This window comes from Pangasianodon hypophthalmus, chromosome 20 (genome assembly GCF_027358585.1).
Source record: "Pangasianodon hypophthalmus isolate fPanHyp1 chromosome 20, fPanHyp1.pri, whole genome shotgun sequence".
NCBI classification, from domain to species: Eukaryota; Metazoa; Chordata; class Actinopteri; order Siluriformes; family Pangasiidae; genus Pangasianodon; species Pangasianodon hypophthalmus.
The window spans coordinates 16943213-16960033 of NC_069729.1; the positions used below are offsets into that span (position 1 = coordinate 16943213).

Sequence of the window (16821 nt, forward strand, 5' to 3'; positions counted from 1 at the left end):
AGTTAAAGATTAAATATTCTACCATTTGACAAAGACACCTGTGTCTTTTAATAATCAGTGCTGTAAACACAGTTATCAGTCATGTTGTGGACATTTAGTGTTACGTCATGAGCTTGTGGAACGTTATTTTTCTGTTCCCTGCAGCATCTCAAATTAAGATTAAGATTAACTGCATTACTATGGAAAGTAAATAAGAGTTTTTACCTCCCACATCTGAAATTCCTGCGAAAGTGTTATGTCTAATATCTATTATGGTATCTAAACCTAGGAAGCGTATAAGATTTTGTTGCTCATGATGCCTGAAATTTGATGCCAGATAGAATGACGTGTTGACAGTTGATGTTATGGATGTTGAATAGTTATGCTGTACTGTGAACTCAATTCCCCCGAATGTAGATGGAGTCTGTTAAGAAAAATTGTATAATGATAATGATAGTAGTAATAATAATAATAGTAACCCGATAATTTGACAGATGACTCAACCTCCAGATTTGCCTATATTAGGCAGACGAGCGTGACAGCAGGCCTTTGCTGTTAGTGTGCAGATCTGAGAATTTGCTGGTGAAGATGTGTGTGCTCTCCTTCATTTGGATACGAAAATAACTCTTCTGCCTGTAGTCTCCTTTCCTTTAATTATCACCTCACGAAGTGACAATTGCGCGATTCTCCTCAGCATTCTTCTCTTGGATGGGCGGCTTTAGCGGAATGTGAGCATTTGTAAAGTCTTGCATAAAAATATTTCGTTTTAGTCACACGTGTCAGTATGGCTTTAATGCCAGATAACATGAAGAGTGTATTATTAAACTGGTGAGACACTGTTCATTTTGTTTTAAATAATTGTTTTCTGTTGTTGTTTGCTATTTTGTTTACCCTTCGCTCCTCTGTACCCGTAGATCACCACAGCATGTTCTTGTGAGACGGTGAGAGCAGGTGGTGTTGGAATGGTAAAGCAGATTTTGAGGACAGGATGTAGAGATGAACCTGTCCCACATGTGCTCTACTTGTGATTGAAGCAAACTATCGGGTGAATGTGCAGGCCAGCGGTTAAACATGTGGTGATCTGACAAAATCTGCCATCACTTTCCGCCCACCACCACCATGTGTAATTTAGATTCAGCGTGAAATGTTCTGTCAGAGTTATGCCATTAGTACAGCTTGGGCTATCATAGGTGCTCCAGAGCTTCATACAACACTGTTATCAACATCAAATGAATTAGTGCCCCACATTTAATCGTATTTTAATTATATTTAATCATGATATTGGAGAACTTGAGTAACGTAGCATAAAACAGTAGATATTCTTTTTCTTGTACCATATTCATGTTGAATTCTTGATTCTGATTGGTCAGAAGATGTCATTTTCTATAACAGGAGCTCAGACTGTAGTTCAGCTTCAAGGGAATCACAGGTTTATATTAATGCACTCGTTCCATGGAGTTAAATTATGGAGAATGCACTTGCACAGTTGTCTGTTATGCTGTTTGTTCCATCATGGTGTTATCAACATGCTGCCCAAAATAGGAAACAGTAACCTACGCCAGTATGCATAAAATAGACAGCTTAGAAATTGTATACGCATATTTTTGGCTGCATGTGGCTATATACATTATAACAGATTCAAACTAGTACTAGTAGAGGGAGCTACTGTTGGCTACTGGTCCACAAGCATTTGAAACAGCGATTGAAACATGATGGGCTCTGTGGCAGTGATTGAGGTGACATATCAGCTGAAAAGTAGAGCTCCAAAGTCAGCTAAAATGCCCGGTTTCTTTCTTGGGCACTGTAGATAAAGTAGACTGGAGATGCCAAACTGGCCTGGTTTGAAAGCTACTGAAGAGCTCTTTTAAATATTTATAACATGTGTGGGTTGTTATCTGGAGCTGTCAGGCAATTGGAATTTCCAGTTTTGTTGCAGGCTCTCCATGAAAGAACTTGATAATGTGACCAGTGTGCCTGGTTTCTCTTTTAAGTTCTCAAATTATACAGTGATTTGTACGACAGGCATTTCACAAAAAGATTTTAAAAACGTGTGTAATTGTTGATAAAGTGAAGTTTCTGTGAGGAGATGTTTATTTGGAAGTTCCGGGAACGAGTCTCCAGTGTCAGTGCTTCGTAACAGTCAGAGGTAAAGCTATAACTTGATGTTTTCTGACGTGTGAGAGTCCTCAGGACAGAAGCTTTGTGGTTTCTCAGTAATGCGACAATGGAGCACTTTTATTCAGAAAAAAATAACAGAGGCCGGTGATGGAACAACTGTGTATAGCTGCTATAACGTAAGTGATTACAGGAACTAACTTGTTTTTGCAGCTGTACCACATTAAATGTGACTATAAACAGATAAAAAGTAACACATGTTGTCCTTTAATAAATAATAAATGTTTGCTGTGGTGCAAGAGGAATAAAACATTTGGTATGTGATGATGAAGTAAAATAATATCCTTTATGTTTTTACTGTCTATGGTGTATGCATTAATTTAAAAGAATTATGGTTTATATGATTTATATGATTATAGTCTTGTTTGCGTAGTAATATTTGAACATTTTTAGGTTTGAAGTTACAGGTGAAGGAATGTGGAATCATATTGTGCAAAATAAAAGATTTATAATGATAGAATGATGATAAATGAACAAAATTGAATAATTGTGATAAATATGTTTGAGTGTAGACTATACGAATACGGTAATAGCTATAAACATGTTTTACACACACACAGCCTGGTTTTATCTCCTCCTGAGAACTAGCCTTGGGTTTTTTTTTTCTTTGCGCCGGCCTCGCATTTGCTCTGTAACCATGGGGACCAGGGAACGAGAGACCGCCTCACACAAGATGCTTGAGCTGTGGTGGTGTTGTCGGCTTTTTTTTTTTTTAAATGCTGGCGTATATCTGAATCAGACCGGTGTTATTTGATTCTGCCTGCACGCTGACACGGATGAATGAAAGCCGATCTGTCGTGGTTCTGAATCAGAGATTGCAGTCACACTGGGGGGGGGGGGGACTGGTGGCGGGGCAGCACGTGACCACCATTGGGTTGTTCTAGTGTTAGTAAATGAATTACATATTTTTTTTTGCGACATTAGGATATAAAATGAGTCTTTTTCTGTGACAGTTACTGAGGATGGGTTCTGATAAATTGGTCACACTAGAGTGTGTTACCGAGCATGGTGGAAAATGAGCTAGAGCTCTCGTGTTCCACTTCAATAATAGTAGAGAATGAGTATAGAAAAATATAGAGTAAGACCATATAATAAGGCTTTCTGTCTGAAGTAGAGATTGCGATGGAATACAGAGAATTTTTGTGACATGACAACATAATCTTTGGATATGTCAGAGGCTGATATTCTTCTTCTTATGATAGAGAGAGTAGCATCACTGTAGTATTCCTGGAGCTCATGAGGCTTAGACATTTGACACTGCGGTGTGCCGGCTGTTTTGTTGTCTGGGTAAGACAGCTTGGGTAAGATAGCTGAAGCGGCAGTGAAGCCTGTACTTAGTCATCAGATGTTGTGTATTCCTTTTTTTTTTTTTTTCTTTTTTCTTTTTTTTTTTTTTGTGGTACAGTAGATAATGTTTCTGCCTCACAGCTTAAGGGTTCCCTTTTTGATCCTGAGCTTGTGTTACTGTTTGTGTGGGTTCTCTGGTTTCCTCACACTTCTCAAAAGCATGCTGTTAGGATCCACTACGCTAAATTGTGTGCATGTACGTGTGCGCGTGTGCATGATGAGCCAGAAGTGCAGTGTAAGCATTATAGGATATTATAAACTAGTAGGCTAGCAAAAGTTTATTTTACACCACAACACAGCTGAATGCTCCTTCTGACCATTCAGATTTGTGTGCATTATTTCTTTTATAATAGCACAGTTTGGATAGTAGTTCTGACTGTAACATGAAAGAAGGGTTAATATTAATGCTCGTTTTAATATGTTGTTGCTTCTGTAGTAACAGCTCATACACAGGGATTTGTATGGTGGAGGCTTCACATGATCTAAGACTAAAAATAAGATGAATACTTTGTTAAACACCATGTTTTTTTTTTAATCATAAATATTAGGATTATTTTTAAATACTTGGAAGCAAATCTTTTGCAGTCATTGACTGCCTGAAGTCTAGAACCCATGGACATCACCAAATGCTGAGTTTCCTCTCTTGAGATGCTTTGCCAGCCCTTTACTGCAGCTGCCTTCAGTTGCTGCTTGTTTATGGGTCTTTCTGCCTTCAGTTTTGTCTCCAGTAAGTGAAAAGCAGCTCAGCTGGGTTGAGGTCATCGGACATTTAAGAACATTTCATTTCTTTGGCTTAAGAAGCTCTTGGGTTGCTTTTGTGGTATGTTTTGGGTCATTATCCATCTGTACTGTGAAGCGCGGTCCTATCAATTTTTGACTGAATCTGAGCAGAAAGCATAGCTTTGGCCACTCCAAAAGTTTCTGCTATCTCTCTGATAGGCCTGTTTTTGTTTTTTCAGCCAAATGATGGTCTCCTTCACTTGCATCAACACCTCTTTGGACTGCGTATTTAGAATTCCCATAACAGCTACCAAATGCAAATTCAACACTTGGAATCAACTCCAGATCTTTTATCCCCGTACTTTGTCATGACATAAGGAGGAAACAGGGCACACCTGGCCGTGAAACCGCTTATCAGTGTCGTATTTATTTTGAGCCTGTGAAAATGGAGGGACAGTAAAAAAAAAAAAAAAAAAAAGCCTGTAATTCCTAAGCAGTTGATGCAGTATTTTTGTTAAACTTGAATTAAAGCTGAAAGTCTACACTTCAATCACATCTTGATTGCTTCATGTCAAATCTATTGTGGTGGTGTACAGAGGAAAAATTACTAAAATTTGTCGCTGTCCAAATACTTATGGCCCTGACTGTACATTCAGCCAATACTCTACACACTGTTTCTGAGCCCTGGCTTTCTGTCTTTTTAGCTTCTTGAAATTGGAGACATGACTTTTATATCAGCGAGGGTTTATTATACTTTTGAACAATGCCTGAGGCTTTGCCTGTGTCTGAATTTTGCTGTTTTTTTTTTTTTTTTTGAAAGGAGCATGATGACGAGAGTAGTGAAAGGCTTTGTAGCTTTGTTTCCTCAGATTTAAGACTTTTGGCTTTAAGCATGTTTGTTTGTCTGGTGTTTGCTTGTCCCGTCACTCAGCTCTTTCTCTTTTCCTCCTTACAGTTTTATCTCCAGGACACCAAGAGCAGCAATGGCACCTTCATCAACAGCCAGCGCCTGAGCCGGGGCTCTGAGGAAAGTCCCCCGTGTGAGTTGCTCTCCGGTGACATCATCCAGTTTGGGGTAGATGTGACGGAGAACACGCGCAAAGGTTAGCCTCATGTTCACTGGCTATCTGTAATGACCATTGTAGCTTTAAGAGAACGTCCTTTCTCTGATAATGCACTGCCTGTGTTGCTCAATAACAGCCCACACACACACACATCCTGTTTTCTCTGTGGCTTATAATAATCAATATCGAATAAGTCGAATAAGCGGCATGCTTGAATATTTAGGCTGCATGACACTGAGGGACTTTTTTAAAAGTTAGACGGAGGCTTAAATTACTTCCATGGATGGTGTAACGTGTGAAACGGCTTTTTGGCTGCATCAGTGAGCCTGTCAGCGCTATCTGGGTTTTGAAATCCCAGAGCACTTCATGATTGCTGTCTTGAAGGTGTTGTAATGCCAGCAGATGAAATGGTGGCTTTCACAATCCGATAAGAATGCAAAGTAACTCACATTAAGAGAACTTGTAGAGAGCAGAGACGATCCTCGAAAAGGGAGACAAACGTAAGAAGAACATTTTGAGGTTATGGGCTAATCAAGACATGGGTAAGGTATTGAAGAAATGCTAATGCTTTATTTTTTTGTTTGTTAGCTCGTTTTGGAGTTTATGCTGTTTAGTTTGTCTTGACGGTTGTATGCTATGCAATGTGCATTTGAGTTGAAGAAATTCTGGCATGTAAAGCAGTTCAACTGGTGCATGAGTCAGTGCTACAAGGGAGTGCCTCAAATTTTTCATTACACACTAAAGCAACAACAATTGAACTGTCTTTAACAGAAACAGAAGGCTATTATAAGTTTCCATATATCTCTCAGGATTTTCGCTGGTCTAAAGCTGCTAATAAACATTGAAAACAGATGTGAACTTGCCTTTCTCTGTAGCGTTCTGTTAGCTCTGAGTGAAATTACTGATTATCTTCTTTCTTTTTCTCTGTAGTCACTCATGGCTGCATAGTGTCGTCCATCAAACTCTTCCTTCCAGATGGCATGGAAGCTCGACGGCGATCAGAGTAAGACCTGTTTACAGTTCATTGGGAAATGCACACACACACACTGTTTTAGTGGAATTAAGCCTAGGGTGATACTCCTGCTATTTTGGGACGTAAGATCATCTTAATGCAGACAAATGTGGTGATAATCATGCAGCAAGACAACCACAGTACCGTGTAACACTGTCTCCTTGTTAGCAGCCTCAACTTTACATAAGTTAGCCATTACCCAAAATCATGCACTTGAGCTGGGCCATGTTTACTGGTATAGTTTTGTGAAAGAGATACATGACAGTCGCTAATAAGTCAGCTTATAGCTAACAGCTTAACACTGTGTGAACTGCATGCTCAGTTCATCACATCCGTGATTCAAATCATCCTTGTGTGGCTTCTGACTAAGGATGGACAATACTTGACTAAGGGTGGACAACAATTAGACCTTGAAAATACTTGTTACAAATCTCAAAGAGCTTTTTTCTCTGTCATACAGTCAATGACTGTACGGTTTAGCATCCATTAGCAGCAATGATTAGATCAATAGATTAAGAAAAACTATTAAGATTCATGCCAGTGGGCCTCCTGAGTGGCGTATTTGCCCGATCCCGTGTTTGAATGCCAAAGATGCCACAGCCATCTGTCGCCAGGAGTCCAAGAAAGCAAAATTGGTCGTGCTCTCAGGGTGGGAGGGGCATTTTCTCTCTCCCCTATCAATCACAGGGACGCTAGCCAATCAGGGGAACCTGTGACTTCATGCATTTGGAAGGGGGCGGATAGCTCTTTCCTCCAGGTGTGTTGCGCTTCCCCGTGACGCAGGAAGAGCAGCAGTTTGAAAGGATGGTGGAAGGAAGCCTGTGTTAGCCTTTCACCTTCAAGGATTGTTAGCTGTCGTATGATAGGGGAGATGTAACTGATGGGTGGCAAGCATGTTCATTTTGAGGAATGTTTTGCTAATTTGCTAATATTAACTGGCTATTTTTAAACCAGTTTTTCTTTGCTAATGCTAGGTTAGACTAGCATAAATTCCAGTAGCCAAGTTAAACTGGCTAGACAGGAAGTCAAAATCTAGATAATAGTAAATATTGGTTATATACAGGATATTTTACTTCTGATTAAGTCATTACAAAACTACATAGCATTGACCAGCAAACTTGGAGAGAGACTGAAGGAGGTTTTCTGTCAAAATGGCATAGTTGCTTTCAGATGAAAACATGACATTCACTCAAGTTCAGTTTAAAACATTTCCTTTTTATTTTTTAATACTTTTAAAAGTACAGTTTTGGCTACTTCTACTTTTAAGTGAGTTAAATGTAGGTACGTTATCTATACTTTCATTTAAGTGTAATTTCTCAATACGTTTTGCAAAGGTTGCCGCGTTTACTTATAAAAACAGTCAGTCTTTTATCAGAATGAGTTGACAGATTAACAGATTAGGCTATTTATCTCTCCAGTGTCAGGTTATATGACAGCATATCATCAGAGTTATGTAAACAGAATACAGTGCACTTCTCAGTCATCTGTTAGCCTTTAAAGACATTATGAAGTGTTGCTGTCAGCTGGTGCAGTTGGAGGTCACACAAATCAGCTTCACTGTTTATTTGGCTTTGTGTTGAGTTGTTGCATAGTATATGTAGTAATTTAGATGATTGCTGACATGTAGACCCTCTCTGAACGTGAAGCAGGACTGCAGGTTATGCCTGTGTGTGTGTGTGTGTGTGTGTGTGTGTGTGTGTGTGTGTGTGTGTGTATCACTGGCATGCCAGCGAACGCTTCCTTGAGACGTGTAGCTGGCTCACAATGCGTGCCGCATACCCAGTGCTGGCAAAGCCTGTGGAAAGGAGGTGTACTGTACACTGGCATCCATGCTAATTCTAGCAGCATGGCTGTTTTTAGATGCGTTCCTCATTTAGCGCTAAACCTGTAACTTAAGTTCAGGTCCATTGAAGGAAATTCCAAATTCTAGTAGTTAACTGACTAACCTTGGCTTGTTGTTATTTTTTTACCTCTGAGCGATCTGGCTGAGTCGAGGTATTTTTGTTCTCTGAATGAATGTGTAGGAGTTTTTATGAGTGTACACCTAAAAAACATGGACCAACAACCTATCGTTAAATCAGAGAAGTGTTGTGTCGCACTACTTTCTCTTGTTTACTGAGTCAGTCCTGCCTCACGCTCTACAGTTATTTCCACCTCCGGTAGTAGTTCCTACGGACAAGCAGTTTTCCAGCCTTTTTAAAAAGCATTGTTGCCCAGAAACCTACAGGCTAACATAATTTAACCCCAAAATCTGACAAGTTAGTTATTGAGTTAAATGCATCGATTTAATGGGGGGGTGGGGGGGTGGGGGGGGGTTGTACTGCTATTAACTGCTGATTATGTTTTTGTTTTCTCCTGTTATGCTGTTAGCAGAGATGTATGACAGTTTTGCACTGCAGTGTTCTGTATTTTCCTCAGGTTAATTTATTCAGCTGTTAGAAATAGTTCCTACTGATGACCAGAATGCATCTTTGGTCGATTTTAGGTAGTACAGCAGGCGGCATGTAGCGCTTGTTAGCAAGAAGTGACCCTTTTTTTTTTTTTTTTTTTTTTAAATACGATATGTTTCTTTTAGCCTGAAGGTCTGTGTTTTTGACCATTTGTGCGAGTGTGTGTGTGTTTAATACAGATTTTATTTTCTTTTTCTGTGGTACCCTTTTGTGGTGCCCTTTATAGAAAAAATTGTTTCGAGAGAAGAAAAATTCTCGTTTTAGAGTTAAAGCATCACTTCCAAGAAAAAAAAATTGATGAATCATATCTTGCCACAACTTTGTGTACCACATTTCAGTGCATGTGCCTAAGACTTTTGCACAGTACTGTATTTCCTACCCCTGGAGGCATGGCTTGCAGTAGTAGCTTGTTGGCAGGAAATGTGGTTTGTTGCGTTTTTGGTTGTGCATCTTCCTTTTGTACGAGGCTGCGGTTATGTGACATGATGTGTTGTAGCAACTTGGGCCTGGTCAGTGCAGGAATATTGAGACCACCGAGGCTTCAACAGTAAGAGTAATCTGTCGGTCAGGTTTATTAGATTTGGAGGGAGGGTCACAGCACAGGGTCACTCTGACTTCCTGTTTCAGAAGGAAATTCATCAACACAATCAAATAGCAGCTATGGTGCTATTTCACGGTGAATTTAAATGGACAAAAACAGTGAAGCTACTGGATGGATATGAACTCTGTCTTTCCCCGTCATGTTCCTGTCGTTTCTCCCTCTTCCTGCCCTCTTGGGGCTCTTCCCTCTGTGCCTGTGAGCCTGCAGCAGTGTTTAAAGACCTCAGTGATGAATTGCGTCCTGTGACTGCAGCAGAGCTCCCAATCTGATCTTCTTACTTCAGTGCCATGTTCACGTTCATGCTCGCCTCTCAGACTGAAGCCCTGTTAACGGAGATATTTATAGAAGGCACATGCTGCTCGTTGTTGTTGAGCCTCTTCTTCTCTGGAGTGCAGCCAGATTGAGTGAGATTCAGGCCCCAGGCTCGCTTTTATGTCTCTATGCACCTCTGTGTAAAGTTTGCTTTAAGGTTATAGATTTTTGTGCGTAACATGTGAGAGTTTTTTTTCCTCCAGCATGCGTCAGGAAAGGCCTGAGTAAGCCGAGAGGAGCTTCTTTCCAAGCACGGTTCTGGAAAATTCTTCCCAGCAATTTGACTGAAGACATCTGCTAAAGATATTTCTCCATGCTTTTTTAGAAACTTGCTCATATTAAAAAGGCCTGTGTTTCCTTTTCGTTCCATACGGAAGCTGATGGGGTTACTACTTGATGGAACAGGGGTAGATAGAGGTTAATACAGATATAGACGGATGAAGTGACTACAGGGCAGGGTCTCGTGCTGTTTTTTCCCTTTTCCGTGAGAGCGACACGCCAAAGGGAGATGGCTGTTTCCTCTGGGCCTGATTCTGAGTGCTGCCTCATCATTGGCTGTCTCCCTCTATTGCTCTCACTGTCTCGCTCTCTCTCACACACTGGCTTTCTCTCTCTCTCTCTCGCTCCCTCTCTCCATTCAGTACATATATTAACAAGACTGCAACAACTATTTGCCAGTTTCTTTTTTTAGTTTTCTTGCAAGTAGACGGTTATAGTGTCCTTTTCCTTTAGTGTACTAATTTGCTTAGAGTAGCACATTTTGAGATAGAATAGAAACTGAGGAACATTCAAATTTATCTCAAAGGTGTTCAGTGGGGTTGAGGTGCAGGAAACGCAAGTTCCACTCCAACCTTAACACACCATGTCTTCATGGAACTGGCTTTGTGCACAGGCGCACAGTCATGCTGGAACAGGTTTGGGCCTCTGAGTTCAAGTGAGGGGAAATTGTAATGCTACAGCATACAAAGACGGTCTAGACAATTATGTGCTTCCACATTCCATATGAGATGATCAGGTGTCCACATACATTTGGCCATTATAGTGTATATTAATTAATTTAGAGTCAAATTTTATGTTAGCATTTAAAGTTTTGGTGCACTTATTTGTAAAAAGCAAATATTTTAATGTAGATTACTAAAAATAAGGAATACATGGCTATAATTTACAATGAGAAAGTTTGTTCTGTTCTGTTGTGAAATAAAACTTTGTTGTCCCTAACCTGGCAGAATGATTGGAATAAATAACAGGATCTAATATTGCATAAAATAGTTGTAATTATTGTTGTAGCTTTTATTGTGCTGATTTTTCTTTCTAGTCAGACAGAACTTATAGCACTTGTATTGATGTTGGCTCGTATAACTTTCACTGGAACGCACATTTGACAGTTTCTGTAGATGTAAATATGAATGTAGTGCGAGAGGCTACGAAGAAGCACGGTTCTCCTAATGGTGGCGATGTGGTATCTTAAAAACATCCTGAAGACACTGGTGGTGCTTGTGTCTTCAGCCTTAGCACAGCAACAGTACTGTGACTCACTGGAGGCTTACATAAACCTGACAAGACACGTGTGAGCACACACACACACACACACACACACACACGCACACACACACGGCAGACAGTGTGCCTTGGGCTCCACTCTGCTCTAAATTTGGGGGAAATCAGCTGAAGCCAGGTGGAGGGTCGAGCAACAGATGTATTCCTCCATCAAGAGATTTACTTTTTGGGTTCAATAAATATTATAGCCTGATTTCCTGATGTCACAATCCTAGACGAAAATCCAACACAGGCTGGTGTGTGTTATGCCAGGGCTGACCGATTCTGAAGTGAAGCGTTCTGCATTCAGCTGTGGACATCCCCACTTCTGCTTCGCTCAGTGGAATGCACTCCAACCTGTTAGCTTTGTTCCTTCAGCACGGTTCTATGACCATGGTGGTGACAGACAGGGGATCAGGTTTGGCGGCATAATAATCCTGTCCGGGTTTCACCGAATGAAAAATGGGAGCTGTGGAGCTGTGTTCTGCCTCGCGTGTGTTTCTTGGGATTCTTGGAATGGATTAGAGTTCGGCTTTACCTTGTTTAACCTTGACCTGCGGTGCTGGGAGTCACATCAGTGCTGTTATTTCATGGGGAGGCGATGGCTAACTGAAACTGGAGAAGTGCACAGTCCACTGACAAGGATGTGAAATGAGGAATCTTTTAAAATGACAGGAAATGCTACTCATCTGTGGAAGATTTTCAAAACTGGAAATAAAATGAAGAATAGCCATGACCTGTGAAAGGATTTGTCCTGCTACTGTATGTTATCTGGACCTAAATGAGCACCTTCTTTAACTCGGGTAACCGAAACTAACCCCAAAGAGGAAGAGTTCTCCAGAGGTCAAAAGGAAACAATAAGCTAACTGCTGGGAAAAAAAAAAATTAAAATTGAGTCACCTGACACAGTTGACCTAGGGAAGTTGTCACCAATATGCCGATTAGGAAAGGGTGTGAGCTCAAGGTACTGTACTTATCTCTTTACTCTTTACTGACTATAAAGCAATTGGCATTCCATGATTATCAGTGAAGTATCATTGGTGTTAGGAGGATAATGTGTAGACGTACAAGAGCAAAACCAGTATGTGTTTGAAAACAATGTTATAAAACAGGAATTTGCTAAATGTTTAAGTAGCGGTGAGTGATATGATGCATCATGTTTCATAAAAAAAGTCTTCAGGTATTATGATGATTTGTGTCATGATGTATAAGTTTGTTAACAAACTGCGACCAAAACAGAAGTTAAAAAAAAAAAAAAACTTATGTATTCTTTTTTTAACCTTATGTGTCTTCAAAAATAAATTAACACTGAAAAGGTGGGGAAAAAAAATTAAAGTTTAAAAAAAAAAATCTTATTGTAATATTCAATGAAATGTACTGATGCAGTTAATCACGATATTGATATTAATCGTCATACTGGCAGTGTTTAAGGTTTCATACCAGAAGCTAATCTGTTTGCTTTAGATGTTGCGCATGTTGTAATTTCAGCCTCAGTGATGTGTTCCCATGCTCGGAGAAGTGTGTTATTCATGAAGGAAAAACAGAACTAAAGAAAAAACCTCCAGCAGATTGACTTTCACTGATTTCACTTAAGATCACACTAATGTAACACTGAATCAGGAAACTGTTGGACAAAGTCCAAATGAATGTGTATTTAAACACAGTCATATTTAGTGCTTTATGAGCAGGCATATAATTGTGCTGATAAGCAAAGAACTGTGCGCTAATCAGTTGTTAGCATCAGATTTTCAGATGCAGCTCTGATCAACTGAAGTTAAAACGTTTGTTTTACACCCTGTTGTAGTTGAAACATCTCCTGAATCTGTTACACAATGTGAAAGTGAAAAAATAGCATCCTGGCTTCAGTGTATAGGCACGTGTTCAGTGACCTTTTTGCATGAATCACACTGTTATGACGCGGTCTTGATAGCGAGGAGATTTCATCTCTGGCTCGTGGCCATTTCAGAAACGCAGCTCCAGTAGCACAGCTGACATTTCAGGCCCTGAGCCCGTGTCTCTCGTTTGGAAACAGGAAGCAGCATCCCGGTGCATTGAGCTGTTAGATGACACCCCTCTGCTTTCCATTAATGTCAACAGATTCAGGCAGAAGAATTCGCGGCTGAAAGCAGTGACATGGCGGCATCTGATGATTTTATCAGAGCAACATGTAGAAAAGCTTCATTTGATGCCATTTCATTATTCCCCCAATTTGGTTTAATAAACCATATTTTGCTTTAATGCTGCATTTCTGCCAAGATAAAACAAATAAGTCAGCATTATATACCGCTCGTGACTCTGTGAGCTTTAGCACTTTGCATGTGCATATTCAGTATTTTAGTTAGAAGTTTACAAAAAACAGAAAGATACTAGATTGCTGATTAATTCAGAGGTGCCAACATTTATGGTTTATTCATAGCATTGATTTTTGATCCTTTGTTACTGCTACTTAAAAAAAAAAATTTTTTTATTAAATATTTTAGGCCTTTATGTTAACAATTTGTTTTTTAAAAACCATTGGAAGATTTTTTTTTTTTTTTTTTTTTTTTTTTTTTAAATTTTAGGTAATCTTTACTTTTATTTTATTTTTTTTAAACTTGTGGTTTTCCTACACATTCCTACCGTTTCCTTTTTAATTTAAGTAATGTTCAGGCAAAAAAAAAAAATCAATATTCACATAACATTCAATTTTATCTAATTAAAAAGATTGATATGTTATTTGCGTTTTAAATTTGTGCATGAAATGGTTAAGAAGAGGTCACACTATACTTCTGCCTTGCTGTTTTCTTGCTGTTGCTTGCTGCACATCTGGGGGAAAAAAAAAAAATTAGCCCTGCCATCCACCACCAAAGGTAATATTCTGTAGTTTGTTTTTTTTTTTCTTTTTTCTTTTTTCTTTTGGCCTTGTCGGATTTTCTTGTTAGGAATGTTGGCGCTTTTGCGTGCACCTGAGTGAAGTCAGTAAGTCTTATCTGGGAGTGAGCTTTAGCTCCATGGTTACTCGGCTGCCATTCACCTTCTACGTCACTGTTAAACATTAAACCAGAACAAAGTTGAGGCCATTTTTTTACTGAGAAACTCTGGAAGCATTCGTGTCCGACTGCATGAACTGCACGTGAACTGCCATGAGTTAGCATTGTTTTGATCCACTACTGATCTCTCTTTCTCTTTCTCTCTCTCTCTTATTTTTTTTTTAACCAGTGTCATTCAAGCACCACTACCACTACCTGTTGATAAGGTAAGACTATTTTCTTTTTTTTTTGTGAAACATTTTGTGTTTGTGAAGTACGGTCCTTAACTGGACGTTTGGCAACATCTCACTTGAAATTATTCACTGTAACACTTTCCCTACCTCATTTTGTTTCCCGCTTGTGTATCTGAAATTGCGACATGATATGTATGATATTTTGAAGCACATTCATCGGTCCTTATTGAGAAATCTGCATTGTCTCAGTGTCCAGCGTGTACGGCGCTTCCTTTTGTTTAATGTTTATAGCACTCAGGTTACATCAGCACACTGACTAGCTCCACTGACTTTGCTCTGTACTGTAGCTGGCTGGCAAATAATTTTCTTTTCTTTTACCGCTGCCGGAGTTAATGTTTGTGTTGTATTGTGACCATATCAGGATAAAAGCCATCTCCTTTCAAAGAATAGGCTCAACAGTTGAGGGAAAGTGTTTCTCAGCCTAGATGTGAATCCAAATGACTCAACATTACTTAGCAATGGGGTGGGCCATATACACATTTATTTCATTTCTGTTGTCTATTATTTATTTGATGTTTTGGGAAAGTAAGAGTGTATATATCAGTCATTACTTGAGCTATTTACTGCATATTTGTGCGTGTATGTGTGTGTATATGTGACATGTTGGTAAAGATTGTTACATTCTGTGCAAAAAGAGGAAGCACGCTTTTCTATTGTCTCCCCCAAAACCAAATAAAAACCGAGTTTAAAACGCAGAACAGTTAAGTATAGACATCGTTTAAAGGCATGTGTCAGAGAAGAGTTGAGGTAAGTTAGAACCTACCTCCTAGCACAGGTAAAGCCTACAGACGTGTTAGGGTCACGTGACCAACTCATGATCAAGTGCTACAGCCGCACGTCCGACAGCAAGCAAGTATATAACAAAAGTCAGCATAACTCATTTGCATGGCTGAGGTTTATGTAGTACACACAGAGCATGCGTACGTCGTGAAGACGTCTCTGATTTATACAGCGATCACTCGATCAGAATGACAACAGACCCTCTTCGGCAACATTGCGCAGCAGGCAGTGTGATGCGAGCCGTCTTAAGTGCATATTTTTATTCATGTACAGATATTCGAATCATATGAAACAGGTCTTTAATCCCACAACTTAATCAGAGTTCATTATTTTTAATAAATGAAGTAATAAAGCATGATCATGATTAAAGTGATTCATGAATACTATCCATCACTAAACTTGCTTTTAGTTTTTTCAGCCACTGAAGGTTGTTTAATTAGTGTATTTATGAATAATGTACAACCATCATCAATAATGCAGGTTGTCCTCCCCGTCCTATCATCGCTTGGGTGGGATATTTGTTCCTAGAGGACACAAGCTGGAGAGGAGTTGAGCATGCGTGCTGATTAGTTCTCTCTCTCACTCGCTCACACACACACACACACACACACACACACACACACACACACACACAGAGACATCTTTCTCTGAAGACAGGAAAGAGCTGCGTTCATGCTCAGAACACTTAATCGCATTAGTGAGCAAGCTGAAATCTAATTAAGTCTTTTCACCCTGTCTTTGAGCCTCTCTTCCTGATACTAACTGTTACTCGGACTCTCCGGTTGTCGTTTTACGTTAATCTGATCTCCTCACATGCTGCTCAGATGATTTGTGTGTCTTTGTATTTTTTTTTTTATTTTTTTTTTTTACAGTTATGGGCAGACTAGGAATTGGCTTTTTAGACTGATATTTAATAAAATAATAATAATAATAATAATAATAAATGTAAAAACTTAAGGGGGGGGGGGGGGGGTAGGCTGCAAAAGTTAGTTAAAAATAAAATAGTAAAATGGGCAAATAATAGAAATGTGGCACTTGTATAATTAACAGACATATCTACATGTGTTGCTGCCAGTTGGTCACTCATGGATATTGGTGGTGAAATTCTGTTATTTGATTTGTAGTCATCGCTGCCCTTTGGGAATGTGTAGAGTGCTGCTAATTTTCAGACAAAAATAGCAGCTTCATTTATATATTTCTGTTCACGTTCATCCCTAACTTAAAATTCTGCTGCATTGCTAGTTTGTGATACCTCGTGGCTTCAGCCTCCTCTGTTTATGATAGTGTTACTTACTCCTTACTCCTCCTTTTGGTGTGTCTGTGCTATCACAGAGAGGGTGTAGTCGGTGTTGCTTCCCTCTCAGCCCTCAGGAATGTGGGCCTGCCAGCGCTCTACCCATTTACAGCCGCTCGTAACAGTGCGCTCACCATCACATATATCTGACTGCAGCATCTGGCGCTGTCAGTTTGAATTTACCTATTCCTGTGTCCTTTCACATGGGCACATGGATTCACAGAAATCCCACATCCCATGAGAGTTTTCCAACATGCTGTCCTTTTCAGTGTTGACAGCGAGGTCCAGA

At 39.7% G+C, this 16821-nt stretch overlaps 1 protein-coding gene across 11 annotated transcripts in view; it reads left to right on the forward strand.

Annotated features, from left to right (window-relative positions):
• The window catches only part of slmapa (sarcolemma associated protein a), a 56221-nt gene that overhangs the window by 16525 nt on the left and 22875 nt on the right, over positions 1 to 16821 (forward strand). For all 11 annotated transcript variants that reach the window (XM_026932992.3, XM_026932994.3, XM_053226924.1 and 8 more), the window contains exons 2-4: positions 5177 to 5324; positions 6216 to 6288; positions 14395 to 14431. In XM_026932992.3, coding sequence (XP_026788793.3) covers positions 5177 to 5324; positions 6216 to 6288; positions 14395 to 14431 — 258 coding nt within the window. The remainder of the gene's footprint in view (positions 1 to 5176; positions 5325 to 6215; positions 6289 to 14394; positions 14432 to 16821) is intronic.